This window comes from Ostrinia nubilalis, chromosome 26 (genome assembly GCF_963855985.1).
Source record: "Ostrinia nubilalis chromosome 26, ilOstNubi1.1, whole genome shotgun sequence".
Lineage (NCBI taxonomy): Eukaryota > Metazoa > Arthropoda > Insecta > Lepidoptera > Crambidae > Ostrinia > Ostrinia nubilalis.
The window spans coordinates 10,253,955-10,270,396 of record NC_087113.1 but is presented as its reverse complement, the minus strand read 5'-3'; the positions used below and the strand labels follow the sequence as shown (position 1 = coordinate 10,270,396).

Sequence of the window (16,442 nt, the reverse complement as noted above, 5' to 3'; positions counted from 1 at the left end):
ATAATTGAGTTGGCTTTCAATTTCAATTGAAATTCAAATAAATAACTTACTTACCTCCCCGAATCAACTGGTAATTTAAAAAATGAAAATTCGGTATTTAATGATGAGTTTAAGCAACCAAATACCGAACAATTATAATACGACTTTTTCTGTTCACTCATTTTCGTCAATTTCGCAAAACAAAATAATATCACAGGCGGTTGACCGGCGCGTGACTCAAGCGAACCACAGCGAACGTGTGGCGAACGTCTGTCGCGCCACGTCGCGCTCGCATTCGTCCAAGACAGTCTTGCTAGAGCGGTGTCTATGTGTGCGTGGCTCGAGCGCGTTTAGTATGGAGTTTGTCTTCTGTTATATTTTGTGATACTGCCCTGTGGGACTCCACATTCAGTGTGGGATTCAGAGCTGTTTAGGTCACCAATTTTCACCGTGTATTCCTTCTCCTTTCCTCTAATTCCGACAAATTCAAGATTTTGAAGTAAGATAGGGTCGTTCGTGGCACTTCGTGGTCATAATTATCAGGTTATTTAGCCTCCACTACAGGAACACGTCTCTCCCTTTTCATCATAATCATCAGGTCATTTAGCTTCCACTGCAGAAACACGACAGTCCAATTTACCAGAGGCAAATGGATGATTGGGATAAAAACACTCCCCTTTCTTGCTTGGTTCTATCCCCAATAGTCTGTAAAGGACCTTTGACATGAAGTTCATATTCCCTGGTAAGCTTGCAAACGTCACTTACCTATCCTCTGCTTGGCTCCATCGTAGACGCCGAACCTCGGTATGCCGAAACACAGACAGAACAGTCCACTCAGAATTGTACCTGCAAAAAAAAACATCAGTGGCAATAATAACTATTCTAACGCAAACATTTGAGGTCTCATCTTTCTCACAGTGCGCGTGGACGCACAGGATCACATACGAACCAATCACAGAGCTCTATTCAACGCTGTGCATTCAATTTGCTGCTTCACTTACGCCTGTATTCACAAACGATGCTGGCTTAACTGAAGCAAGAATTGTATTTGTGAATATTAATTTAGCAAGCACCGTTTGTGAATACGGGTGTAAGTAAATTCCAATATTTCATTCGAATGTAAAATGAGTTGGTCGTTATATTCACGGTCGAAGTTAGGTGGTGCAACTCAAACTTAGGTTAGCAACTAGTTTTTACTGCCTAGCTATTAAAAGTGTTATAAAGAATGAGTTTTTTCGTAGGTTCAGTAGGTATTTTAATCGTGTTTTTGCATCGCATTATTCACGGTTCTTTGTCAACTTGGCGAGTAGCCAAGCGACAGCTCCGCCCTACTCATACTGTATGTAATAAAGTCTGTCGTCCATTAAGACACCATTATTTTAACATGGAGGTGTCAACTCGAGACGTAATAGACTGCATAGTGTCTTGTGGTGCAGGGCAAAGTAGAGGACACCAGGTCACTCGGACGTTCGCCAATGCGAAGGATAAGTAGAGCTGATCAAAACTGCGATGGGTTGTCCCCTACACGAGTGAACCGTGTTGGATAAGACCGAGAACCGTGAACAGGAAAAGATGGTGAGACGTTCCACAAACAATTTACACTTTCGTACCTCAAGCACAAAAAACTTGCGTCTTCGAATCGTTTGCGTAGGACGTAACTTTCTCACTAAAACATTGACGGCGAAACAAAATTCGATACACAGCCTTCGCCAACAATAACGTGACGATCTCGATTGTCTAAATTAGTTTTGTGTTACTATTTCTCATACTACTCGTAAGTTCACTTTACGTCACGTTCACTATTCGATTTCGATACCAATATGTTACAATTGTTCCTGCTAATATTTCTTAGTTCTCGTTATGACAGTAGGGGCATTTATTTTAAATTTTCATACTAAATCATTAGATAGCGATTCGAATAAACAAACTATTCGAAGACGAGTTTTTCATGCTAGAGGTACTAACGACCATTCTGTCAGAAGTTTAACGACTGAGAAGTCTACCTACTCACCAGCGTTGCCAGTTTTTTTTTTTCGCCAAGTCGGGACTTTGGTACTTTTTGAGTGAAAATAGCGGGATTCTTCCGTCAGAAGCGGGACATAGTAAAAAAACGTATATAATCAAAGGTTTTCAAATATTTATCCTTTTATTTGACTTAAAATTACGTTTACGTACGTTACGTCACGCAATAGATAGCAAAAGTAGCCATAGAAAATGTATTTTAACAAAAAAAATAATATTTTAAATCAGATTTACTCTATCGTTAAATTTGTCTTTAGAATAAAAAAAGAAAAATCGAAATAAAAAAATTATTCTTCAGAATAATATGGAGTTTCAAACAATAGTCTGATGAAGTGAGTGTCTCTCTCCGAAAAGCGGGACAGAGCCTGTCCCGCGCGGGACATTTAAATTTGATTTAAAAATCGGGACGTCCCGCCAAAATCGGGACGTCTGGCAACGCTGCTACTCACCCAAGCCAGGGACGCAGACGCGAAGACGAGTTTTTCATGCTAGAGGTACTAACGACCATTCTGTCAGAAGTTTAACAACTGAGAAGTCAACTTACCCAAGCCAGGGACGCAGACGTTGCACAGCAGGCAGAAATAGGCCAGGACGATCGGCAGCACGGGGATGGCGCCCTTCATAACGCTCGTGTGTTCCACCAGCGACGAGTCCAGCTTCTTGCGGGTGTCCTGGAGAGAAGGGAAGGGTTAAGTTAAGTTAATAGGCATTTATTTTCTGCAAATTAGGCTTTTGAAAAGCGTCCCAGTATTACTTTAACTGCTTCGGGGCAATAAATAAACTCCTAAATGCTGTTTCAAATTAAACGTTCTGAGGCGAACGTTTTGTTGATCAGTTGAACAGATTGTGCGGTCTCGCAAACGATCGGTTGTTTGCGAGACCGCACAATCTGTTCAACTGATCAACCGCACACTCTGTTGGTAATTGATTGTAATTCTTATTCCAACGCAGTTGTAATACAATTTTCAGTGTGCGGTCCTGCAAACGACGACAAACGTCCGTCTCAAAACTTCTAATTTGAAAGAGCTCTAAGGGCAAATGTAAAAATATCTCTAGGGGCTATGCAAACGTACACTTGTTACTGACACGGGACACCATTACCACCATCCGGCAAACTTTTTAAACATCAAAAACTTGTGCATTTTATTAATCACCACCACCTTACACTTGATAAAACGCAAAGGTAAAGAAGATATTCATGTGAAAAAAAAAGGTAATTCAAAATCCTTATTAAGACTACAACAGAGATCCGTGTACTACAACTTGTTTAATATTGAATCAAAATGGCAGCCACTCAGCATGTGTTATGCTCGTTAGGACCTAGGTAACGCTCTGGTAGGTAAGTAATTGAGACTATTTTCACAACAAGACAACACTATCTTCGTTGCTACCTCGGCATCTTCTTCCACGTCAGTGTCCTTCTTCATCAGGTCCGTGCTGATCATGACACGAGATCTGGTGGACCGCCGCGACGGCGCAGGCGACGGCACGGGAGTCGGTACTTGGAGGGTATTCATCTTTAATTTTACTATCAGAAGTGCGGGTAAGTAGTTCACAATTTTGATACTAAACTAACTGTCACGAGTTACAATGTGATGATTTATTTATTAAGATTGTAAATTAATTGTAAAAATATTTAAATTATAAATAAAAATGTGACAAATGCTGGTGGTTCACACTTTGAACGCTAACTGTCTCGAGTTGTAAAGTACTTGATGCTAATTGCTGTCACTAGACGCAACGTGTTAATTAACTGTATTTTCGATTAATGTCATTCTTCCACAGATTAAAAATACTTAACAATTATGTGATTTTGTAAAACAATATTTAGATTTTTTGTTTAATTTGAAACTAACATTGAAACCATTAAAGGTCTAATAGATATGAAATTTTGGACTTTTCTCTAAAGGACAATGACCAAAAATGTATGGAGTGTGGTCCAAATGTCCACCACTAACGAGACCTATATAGTAAAAAAGTCTACTAAATACTGATTCATTATAAACAAACCGCAATCAAAAATATGCTGTCAGTAAAAAGTTATGGCTGAATGAAAAGTCATGTTTTTTACCTTTTCAACCGAAAAATGTTCTTGATATCATTCTATCCATAGCACATTTTGGACTAATCTATGCATGTTATGTCATGTCGTTTATTGTGCCGTGTTAGATACTCGCTAAAAGAAAAAAAAAAGCTTAGAAGAAAGACAACAATATTGGAATTATGGTCGGGTGGTCGCTGCTCCGCCCCTATTGGTTGTAGGGTGATGTTATATAACCTAAAACCATCCTTGATAAATGGGCTATCCATAACAAAAAAAATTTTTCAAATCGGACCAGTAGTTCCTGAGATTAGCGCGTAAACTACTACAATTTTTCATACGGTCATAACTTTTTACTGACAGCTTATTTTTTTTTCGTCCCATACTGAAAGTTAATCTCTATTTAATGGACTATAAGCCAATATAGGTCTCATTAGTGGTGGATGTTGGCCACTGGATACCGCCCTATCTCAAATACATCTAGGACTATAGCCCTATCGCTATTGCATCTCGGACTTGACAACTTAGCGGTTTCCGGTTCCGCCCACGGATTTACTCTGGACTGCACTCCATATTGGTCGTACATTAAATAATTGTAAATTGTAACAAAGTCAAATAAAACCCGTATTGATATACAAGGTGTTTACTGTTTCTTCGTACACATACACAACAGCTGGCGACGAGGACCGAAACGAATCTACGGAAAGTGAAATACCTTGTGCGTGTACTTCAAGTGGATGAATAACCTCCAAAATGTGCCCAAACTCATGTCCTTACACCTAAACTCCCATCTTTCCAGGGGCCTCCTATTACCTGTGTTGATAGCCCGCTACACAACATCCTGTTTTTCCTTTCCAAACAAATTGCTACAATGGAGGGACAATTGGCACACGTACTCACCAAAATGCTGGAAACAATGGCGCGCATGCAGGAGCAACAACAAAATAATTCCGTAAGTGGAATATCATTGCAACCTTACGACGAAATTAACGAATCATTCGATTCATATCTACAAAGGCTGGAGAACTATATCAATTTGAAAGGCGTGACAAATGCCACTACAAAGGCACACATCTTCTTAAATTGTATTGGCCCTAAATACTATCAGGTGCTTAAAAATATTACATCTCCGAGTACACCGGAAGGCAAGGACTACAATGAGCTTGTCAAAATACTACGAAATCATATTGCACCTGAACCAGGTGAAGTGGCTTTACAACACAAATTCTGTTTGAGATCACAGCATGAGTATGAGTCTATTGCTAATTATGTAGCAGGGCTAAGAGAAATTGGGGGAAAGTGCAACTTTGTGTGTAATGGATGCCAGAACAGCACCTTCGATACCCACTTGCGAGTTCAGTTCATCCGGGGCCTGCGCAGTGCTGAAATAAAGGAGAGATTACTTCAAGAACCACCTACAACAAAAGTGGAAGACCTCATAAGAATCGCAATGGCTATCGAGACCTCAAAATCTGAAACTAAAGAAATGGATAATGCAAATACAAACATAAATAAAATTACATTACATAAGAACAAGAAAAATACATACAATACGAATACATACAATACAAATAACAAGAATAATGCTAAAACAAATAGTAACAGCGCTAGTCAAGAAAGAAAAACTATTAAGTGCTTTAGGTGTGGAAAAGATAACCATAAAGCAAGTAACTGCCGGATTGCGAACAAACTATATTGTCAAATTTGCAATAAAAAAGGACACCTCCAATCAGTTTGCTTCAAAGATCAGAAACAACTGGAAGTTGAAGGCATGTCTAATACAGTAGAAGAGAGTGATGAGGAAATATTTGAAATACATAAAATACCTATGGAAAACAATATTACACAAAACGACAAGTTCAATATCACATTACAAATCAATGGAAAAGCACATACCTGGGAACTGGACACTGGCGCAGCAGTTACAACCTGCTCCTCTACATACTTCATCAGGCATTTCAAAGATATCAAGCTACAAGAAACTTCAATAAAATTGAAAACATATACTGGAGAAACAATACAACCGATGGGAACCTGCAACTTAAATATCAAATATAAAAATAAAGAAATAGAAGGAAGAGTATTTGTGATTGATAGAGAAGTAGACCCGGTGGTCGGAAGGGAATGGATAAGAAAACTAAAAATTCAATTTGAAGTAAATTCACTAAATAAAGAAGGAAACGATATCACGGAAAAAGAATTTGGTGAAAGATTACAGATGTTATTGCATGAATATTCAGAGTTGTTTTCTGAAGACATCGGAGAAATAAATGATTATGAAGCTACCTTTAAATTGAAGGAAGGAACATCACCCATATTTTTGAAACCACGACCAGTACCATTAGCTCTCAAAGATCAAGTGGAAGCAGAGATTGATAGGTTAGAAAAGGCAAAAATTCTGGAAAAAGTTAACTACTCAAAGTGGGGTACTCCAGTAGTTCCGGTAATGAAACAAAATGGGAAGGTACGATTATGTGCAGACTACAGAGCAACTCTAAATAAAAGCCTAGAAAGTGATAACTACCCAATACCGAGAATAGAGGAAATATTTGCGAAATTGAGTGGAGGAAAATATTTTTGCACACTTGACATAAACCAGGCGTACCTGCACATGAAAACCAATGAGGAAACAGCAGAAATGCAAGCCATAAGTACGTCCAAAGGTACATATAAAGTCAAAAGACTAATGTTTGGAGTGAAAATTGCACCCAATATTTGGCAAAGATACATGGATCAAACTCTTCAAGGAATGGAAGGTACAGCATGTTTTTTTGATGACATTGCCCTACAAGGAGCTACATACATACAATTACTACAAAGAATTAGAAGAGTATTCCAGAAATTACAACAATGCGGACTACACTTAAATAGGAAGAAATGTCAATTCATGCAAAAGTCGGTAAACTACCTCGGACACGTTATAGATGAAAAAGGCCTACACCCGACACAGGAAAAAGTAAATGATATCAAGAATAGCCCGTGCCCAACAGATACATCATCTCTTCGCACATTTCTGGGTATGATAAATTATTACCAACAATTCATACCAAACCTAGCTTCAAAGCTCAATCCACTATATAAACTATTACATAAAGACACGAAGTTTGTGTGGACAAAGGAATGCAACAGGATTTTTCAAGAACTCAAAGAGGAGTTATGTGGAGAAAAAGTGCTGATACCATATCATGTAAATCTACCAGTAACCCTGGCCACTGACGCATCACCAATGGGATTTGGAGCTGTATTATCGCATATCATGCCAGACAAAACTGAGCGACCAATAGCTTTTGCATCAAGATCCCTAACTAAAGCGGAAGAAGGCTACAGCCAACTAGATAAAGAAGCAGCAGCACTAATTTGGGGATTGAAGAAATTCTTCCAATTCTGCTATGGAAGAAAAGTTACTCTGATCATCGATAACCAACCACTTGCTAGAATTTTACACCCAGAAAAAGTGACACCTGCAACTACAGCGATAAGATTAGTACACTATGCAAACTTTTTGGCAGGATTTGACTATACAATAAAGCTAAGGAAAACAACAGAACATGCAAACGCAGACTATTTTTCAAGATTACAACAGAATAATAATAATAAAGTAGCAGAAAGTAAACTGACAGATGATGATGCATTCTACCTGAACCAAATTACAGAAATGCCCATTACATTACAAGAAATAAAAAGAGCTACAGCGAGAGACCAGCAACTTCAAAAACTATACATGGACATACAATCAGGAATACATGACCCTAAGAGACTACATGAATTCTCTTTACAAAATAACTGCATTTTTTATGGGATAAGGATTGTTATACCAAAAGAATTACAACCAAAAATATTAGAGGAACTACATACAGCTCATACAGGGATTGTAAAAATGAAAGCATTAGCCAGAAGCTATGTGTGGTGGAAAAATATAGATGCAGACATAGAAAATATGGTAAAACAATGCAAAATGTGTTGTTTGATGCAGAAAAACCCAACCAAAGTACCTACACATAGTTGGGAATACCCAAAAGAGCCATGGAGCCGTATTCACATAGATTATGCGGGCCCTTTCATGAACAAATATTTTCTTGTAGTGGTGGATGCATACACAAAATGGCTGGAAGTGATACCTACTACCTCTATCACTGCCACATCTACCATAAATATACTAAAAAGATTATACACTACTTTTGGTCTACCGATCACTCAAGTTTCTGATAATGGTACACAGTTCAAATCGGAAGAAATGCAAAGATTTCTGAAAGAAAATGGAATCCAAGCCAAGTTTACTGCTCCTTTTCACCCATCTACAAACGGCCAAGCAGAAAGATATGTGCAAACGCTGAAAAACAAACTGAAAGCAATGGCTAATGAAGAAGGATCTTTACAAGACAAATTATCCAAATTCCTTATAATGTATAGAAAAACTCCTAATAGCACAACAGGGTTGAGCCCGGCGGAGATGATGTTTAAAAGAATATACAGAACGAAGATAGACTTGGTAAAGAGAGATACATATGAAAGGATAAACAATGACAGTAATGAAGAGAAAAATTTTAACAAAGAATTTAAAAGTGGAGAGCGAGTACAAATTAGAATGTATGAAAACAACAAATGGAAATTTGGATATATTATAAACAGAAGAGGAAAACTACATTATGAAGTAGAGGTAGATGGAAGGATACACCACGGACATGTTGATCAGATACTGAAATCGGCATGCATGGAAAGTAACTCATATACACCGGACAATTACCTGTCAGCACCAAGAGAACCGCAAGAAGTATTGCAGCCTACACACATGAGCTCCACCACACCGTCTTCCCCGAGGGCAAGTGCCACACCATCTTCACCGAGGGCAAGTGCCACACCATCTTTACCTTCACCTTCACCGATGACAAGTGAAATGAGTGGTGGAGGATTGCATGCTCAAGGCCCGGTATTGCAGGAGACCGTGTTAACTCCTCCACAGCCGGCAAGAGAAACAGTGTTACGCCGGAGCGGCCGAACGATTAGGCAGCCGCAACGACTGAACCTATAAATAACAAGGGAGAGAATGTTGGCCACTGGATACCGCCCTATCTCAAATACATCTAGGACTATAGCCCTATCGCTATTGCATCTCGGACTTGACAACTTAGCGGTTTCCGGTTCCGCCCACGGATTTACTCTGGACTGCACTCCATATTGGTCGTACATTAAATAATTGTAAATTGTAACAAAGTCAAATAAAACCCGTATTGATATACAAGGTGTTTACTGTTTCTTCGTACACATACACAACAGTGGACATTTGGACCACTTTTGGTCATTGTCCTTTATATTTTATTATTTTAATTTTAATAAGCACTTGGATAATTTTAAAGTAGGAAATTGGGTGCTTTGAAACTGAAACCACTAGCACTTCCAAGTCCGACAGTCGTCATGAAGACACTAATAAAACAGATCGAAAAATGTTACGTATTTCGTAAATAATAACTCATTACGCGAATTGAAACGTATCGATTCGTCCTTTTGTGCCAAACCCGACCTTGGACCTACTGACCCACTGGCTAATGTATTAATAAATAAGTTTTAAATATTGTAGATCATAATCATGCAGAAAAAGTCCGCTTCTCACGCATAAGAGAAATGTTTGTGGTGATTATAAATAAAAACGATCGTTGTTTACACACATTTGCGTGGTAATCGAGCGTTATAAATGTTTTGTTACTTTACGAGTGATTACGAATAGTAGTTACATTAATAGTGATAGATTATTATCAGGCGAGTTTTTTTTAAGTTTTTACTGTACCACGTTGGGCGCCAACCAAAATCTACTCTGATTTGGCGAATGAAATGCATGTCATCTTTGATTAAATTTTAATTTGATATCAAGTTAACGATGTTTTATAGCTGAAACTAACATGGTTGTTTCTATAATAAATTAATACTAGATAGTATTCGGTGGACAATTTGATATACCCTTTTTTACGTTAAACTTTCAAATCCCTTTCAGTAAATTTGTTACTAGTCTTAATGAGTCATATATGACCACCACTAGCTATGACTCAGGTGAATGCTTGTCATCATTCATCATTCAGCCTATAAAGCTGTGCGTAGTGCATTACTATGCCAACAGCGGTCAAAGGATCTTTCTTATGAATAATAACAAAAATATGAGTGCTTTTTGGTTCCAGATATTTTTTTATTCGTTGTTTAGTCGCCATAGTATGTACAAGCTCAGCTTAGTTTAGGGTAGGTGTAACTGGTACAATTTAAAGCATTAAATAAACAACAATTTATCCGGCAGTTTTGAACCTGCTAGCGCTGCTTTCAGTGTCATTGTCACAAATTAATAGTCATACTGCAGTTCTTCGCCTGTGAAATCGAATAAATGCTCCAATGCAAAAACAAAACTTGGCGCCCAACGTGGTGTTCATTACAACTTTGTAAAAGCAACTAAAACTTATGGTATTTATTACTTTATGTTTTTGAATATTGTTTTGTTATTGAAAGGAATAAATAGTAAGGTAATTAACCTTATTACTCGTAACAAATTTTAAATGATTTTATAAGTAAAAGTCGATATTTTACTAACTTAATCTTGCGTGTAAAACTTGAACTTGACATAATAACTGCCAAAACTTCTTCGTTCGTGTCGTAATCGATGTCCTGTGTTCGCGTGCCGACTGCTGACCACCCGAACGTCGTCAAGGGCGAGTTTGGCGAGGCAAGCACTTGGTGACATCGATAGGTGTTACTTGAATTCATTTAGTACTAAAACCTTTCATCATACAATACTAGAAAGAAAAATACTACTTGCCATTTCACACTCCACGCTAGGTACGCTAAGTAATTGGTTCTTTCTTGAGGAATTGTACCTACTTATTAAAATTCTTCTTCTATAATATTTTATTTGTGTAATTTTGTGAAGATGGATCGATGAATGTTTATTACGTTTTTACGCAAAATTTACTAAACGGATTTGAATGACATTTGGTATAGAGAGCCTCGGAAAAACATAAGTGATAAGGTCTCTGTGTCAAACCGATATTCATGAGTGCGAAGCCGTGGGCAAAAGCTAGTGTTGTACAAGTACCTAAAAATCACAATCTCTTAAATAAATTCAAAATATAGATTAAGAGAATTCTCGGGCAAAAACTTTGTTATTAAAGTAAATTACTTTTTATCATGTCAGATAAATTAATTTGATAACCGTGATTTATTGAAAAGAACTAAAATTAGAGTTTGTTTTACTAAGTAGGTGGGTAGATTTTTTTTTTATAAAAAAGCAGCCAGTTATTTTTATTTAAAAAGGTTTTAAGGTCAATCCCAGGTACCTATGTCGTGCAAGCAGCGTGCAAACATAGCTGTTCGTAATACCAGGCCTGTTCATCTCCGCGAGTTCACATCGAAAACAAAACACGCACGATAGCCCACCTACAGGAGGCGATTCGACAAGGCGTCACATACGAGATACGAGCGAGCATTGACACACGCACGCGTACTTTTGTATTATGGAGAAAAATAAAAAAATACTGTGTAAAAAATACTGTGCAGTATTTAACTGCCTAAATAATAATAAAAACACAATGTACTTTTTTTAAGTTGCCTGAAGACACTGAGAGGTAAATAAGTGGTTACTGTTATTCATGATAATTCATGCAAATTCATGTATTTCTTCCGACATTTTCCGCGATTTGGCACTTCACGTCACACATTAGTTTGCCGAAGTTCGCCGAGCCAGCTATTGTCAATTATTATAGGTGTCAAACAGGATAGGGTCTTTGCGCTGGTTTTCGTCCAACTATCGGAGTTGCCAACTTTGTGATCTTAAAATACCCTTACATAAATGTATCATATTATTTTATGTCGTTCGAGTGCTCATAAAGGCAGTCAACTAAAGTCCATACTGCAACGCACACACAATCCGCACCGTAACGTAAACGCCTTGCCTCGCCGATGACAGCGCGCGAAGGGCAATGACAGCTCGCAAAACTCTGACGTATATCAATGTCTCATGGACTTGGCGTAACTTTAAAATAAACGTACTCGGTACATTACGCACACATTTACACGCATTATAAATACATACACGATTTAAGAAAACAACATGACCGCAATATAGGCAATCAGCTGACAGGTATTTGTGTGTGTGTGTGTGCGTGTAGTTGTCAGCTATATCCTATAAATATGTTGTTTTCTTAAATCTTGTATGTAGGTACCTACTGGGCACAAGTCAAGTAGTTAGTGACGTCACATGAAAATGTTGCCAGAATGAGTACTGACCAAACATTATCTATTTCTTTTTTTATACATCACCAGGGGTAAGTTAGAAAGAGATAAACAGCTGTTTGTCATTAATTTGTCGAATTTTTGTATAGATCTATATTTCCTCTCCACTATTACCTCCATGCCACAAAAGGCGATACGTTGTTGATCCCTTTCCGAGTTGATTTGCCTGCTATATGACCTGAGCTATGCTTTAAAAAAATGACCCTTAGTCATCTAAGATTTAATTTTCTATGAAGAAGTTTAATAAACACTTAAAATTGTGTTTATAATGCTATCAATTAGACATACGTGCCAAAAACTTTTCCTGTCAGCACGTTTTTTTTCTAGCGCGATGATTTCTGCAATGTACCGGTGACCGGTGTATGGCCGCGCATTTACGTAATTTTTTGGAACTCACTACTTTTTAAATTACATTTTCATTTGGGTAGAACTGTTGCTTAGGCATTATAGATTGCAACAAAACTAGCGCGGGATGGCTACTGCCTTCTGTGAATACAATACTTTGTATTCAAATTTTACGCATGTGTTTATGGCAGCTCAGTGAAATGGACGAAAACCGAAGTTAGATAGAAAACCAGCACAATGACCCTACTTTCAAAAATTAATATTGCGATTTTATAAATCACTTAAACAACTTTATATTAATTTGCGGTACGAAGTACGCCAGGACAGTTCGTAAAACAAATTCATTATTTACATATTACTAATTTATCAACTTTGTTCATTGTTAGTTCATTAGTTGTTCGTGTTTCGTTTGGGTTAGACCAAGAGCCGAATGCAAAAAATAAATGTTACTTAATTATACTAATCCTACAAAAAACGGACGGACGTGTGCAAGTCTAATAGCCATATACTTGGTTAACTCATTTTAAAAAGTGCACAAAAACGTTCTATGTTCAGACAGACTATATGACGAATCTATAAGGGTTCCGTTTTTGCCATTTGGCTACGGAACCCTAAATACCGTATCAAAATCTGTTGCATAGTTTTAAAGATCTAAGCATACATAGGGACAGACAGACAGGAAAGCGACTTTTTTTTATAATTATTACGTAGTGATGATGGGCATATAGACCAAATAAAGACATTTTGATTTAAGGGGGGGACATCGTAAGAGCCATTCACATTTTTATCAGAAAGTTAATAAATTAATATATTTAGGTTTTTGAAATCTAAAACAGCCAGGAAATCAAAGAGGCAAACATGATACCTTTGTGATTTTATAGGAATTTTATTGTAAAACACGGTCATATTAAACTTTTATAAAAAAATCCAGAGGTAAATGTTTTTTATTCGAGAAATTTTTTTTCTAATCGTGTTTTAGAAAATATCATCCCATCACACATACGTTCTGTAATACATAATATTGAAAACACTGCGAAATATCGTCAATTGCAGTTTTCACATACTAAGGGCCCATAATGAAATTAGTATAATGTTTGTTTATGTAATAAAATTTGGTTTGAAATACCTACTGAATTGAATTTTTATTTCTTACTAGCTTTTTGGCTTCGCCCACGTGAAATAAATTGTCACAGTTATGTGTGTTATAAAATATTTAGGTGCTAGCTCTTACACTATATAACTGGCGGCCGCATGTAGCTGCGCGTTGCCGCGAAGAGCAGTGAATGCAAGTGTGGTGCGCTAGATGGCGACACAGTAGCTTCTTGTAGCAGTCAGCCCTATGGCATCAAGACAGTACCGATCACTGACGTATGTCAACAAAACGGTGCTCGACTCTTAAGACAAGCTAAATTACACCATATTGTTGATGACATTGAGCATAAATTTTTTTGAATACCTTCGCGAAGAAAAACTTCTGTACGTAGTACTTATTATTATTCTGTGGTAATACGTAGTAAGTTATTGGAAAATGTTTCCAGAGTTTGCACGTAATGACTTTTTATTATAACTTCAAGGACGAGTACGTTATCGACTCAGTTTTTCTGGTAAACGTGTTATTTTTGTATATCATGCTCCCTTTTTATTAAATTAGACGTCAGACGGTGTAAAAACATGCAAACGGGGTTCTTTTAAAAGCACGAGTAAATATAGAAAAGCACATGCAACCAATGTTACTTCTGTCTACTAATATGTACTACCATTCCTTGTAGGTAGATTGTAATTGTTTAAAGTCGCGTATACTCGTGTTGACTCAGCGAATCAATGTTCTTCTATCTTATTGGTAGTGATAACTGAGAACAAAATCTTTAAAACTCCCCATGCAAACCAGCAATAGGTATCGACTAAAAATAATTAACTTTTTTTTTAAACCTATTTAAAATTATAAATAATAATTAATAACTATTAATCTCTAGAAAGTCTCTAGAATAATTTTTAAAAACAAAAGTTCTTTTCACCAACTGGTAAATTCATTCTACTAATCGTGTTTCACTGTTACCTGTCAGTCTTAATCCTTAGAAAATTACTTAATTCTACGTTACTTTTTCTTTACATTTCTGAGTCACAGAAATTGTTCGTCACGCCAACTCGCAGGTCCTTTGACATTTGCATAAATTGTGTTCCAATTAAAAGGGAGTGATCCAGTGTAATGACCCACTCGGACTGAAACACGGGTATAATAGTCATTAGGGGGTCTACTATGAAACCCTGGCCAGTTTCGAATGTTGCTATCCCTCTCACGCAAAGCGAGATGCCAGCATGAGCGACAGTGACAGGGAGAAAGAAACTACGTAAACAGCGTTTCGGATTGCCCTACAGTTTCAGCTATCGTAAACGAGCAGATGGCGTGATTGAGAAAAATGTAGAGGTATCTTTGGGAAAACTTTGGAAATGAGATAAGAAGACACATAATAGTTTATGAAAGTGCATTAAAATTTGAAGAATGCGGTTTTAAATTAAAATACTAAGTGTAGTGTAGGTAAGGTAGTATACAAGAACACATTCTATGTTTGGTGGGTATAAACTGGTTGAGTTCGTAATTATGTATAGGTACGAGTAATTTAAAAAAAGTACCAAATTCTAAAAAATTAAGGTGAATGACATTTTGAAGGCTTTTTAATAATAGACCGTCTATTCTGTGCTATCATTAGAATCTTAAAAATACTCAAGTAGGTAAGGCATAATTATATTAGTCATCACATCATTGCGCGCTGTTTATATATTCCGTGGCTGTATCTACTTACAAAATTATACACTTCATTATTGTGCTTCAATCTTCAATCTTCATACATCTAACAAAAACTGAACCACCAGAAGGTAAACTCCATACTAAGCGCGCCTCTACACATAGACACCGATCACGTACGCGTTATCTGGGACTATCTCGGACGAATGCGAGCGTGACTAAAGCTACCAAAATTCAGATGGTTTTATGTCTAGGATTCGACATCCCAGGAAGATGATTGTCGTTGGAATTTGACAAGAGTCCCAAGAATAGTGTTGAAAATGACTAGCGGCTGAATTTGATTGACCGTCATTTACGGTCAAATTGGTCAAAAACAAGTCATAAACTGTCAAAAACGGTCAATTTCGGTCAATTTGATTTCAGTAATAGTTTAGATTTTTTTTAGTTTTTTCTTAGATTGTGATTGATAAAAGTCTACAACATCATAATTGAAATAAAAAAGTGGTTTGTGATGATTTATTATACCTAGTTAAACATTTTACAGTGAGTCTACAACTTCTAAATTGAAACAATAACCCCCTTACTAATAAAAAGTTACACAGTTGTTGATCACTGTTTTAAAATGACATTTCCATACTAAACGTCACTTTAAAACACTGATCAACGAGCGTGTAAGTTTTATTAGTAAGGGGGTAAGTGTTTTGTAGTGATTTATTGTACTCTCTTTCTTTCCCTACGGAATTGCCCCGCACCCCGCTCACATGCATTATAGGTGAATGGCAATGTCGCATGGCTGCGCACGAATCAAATCAAATCAAATCACTTTATTTGTAAAAATGTCACGTCAACATTGATGACGTCTTATTCTCTCTTAATTTGTTACAAATTAACGTAACTTCATCTAAAATTGCATATAAATTGGATAACTAAATAAATAAATTATTCGGTGGTAGTACAGTACTATTGAGTCAAATTGACTGAATTTGACCGTTTTTGACCGGTTATGTAGTGGTATTTGACCATCGTGACCGGTCAGATTCAGTCAAA

At 37.0% G+C, this 16,442-nt stretch overlaps 1 protein-coding gene across 1 annotated transcript in view; it reads right to left on the bottom strand.

Moving 5' to 3' along the window:
* Positions 1–578: 578 nt before the first annotated feature.
* LOC135084448 (protein stum-like) overlaps positions 579–16,442 on the bottom strand; it is a 75,165-nt gene continuing 59,301 nt past the window's right edge. Inside the window, exons 7-9 of the mRNA XM_063979231.1 lie at positions 2,546–2,672; positions 745–825; positions 579–592 (exon numbers count right to left, since the gene is read on the bottom strand). Of these exons, the coding sequence (XP_063835301.1) occupies positions 579–592; positions 745–825; positions 2,546–2,672 (222 nt within the window). The remainder of the gene's footprint in view (positions 593–744; positions 826–2,545; positions 2,673–16,442) is intronic.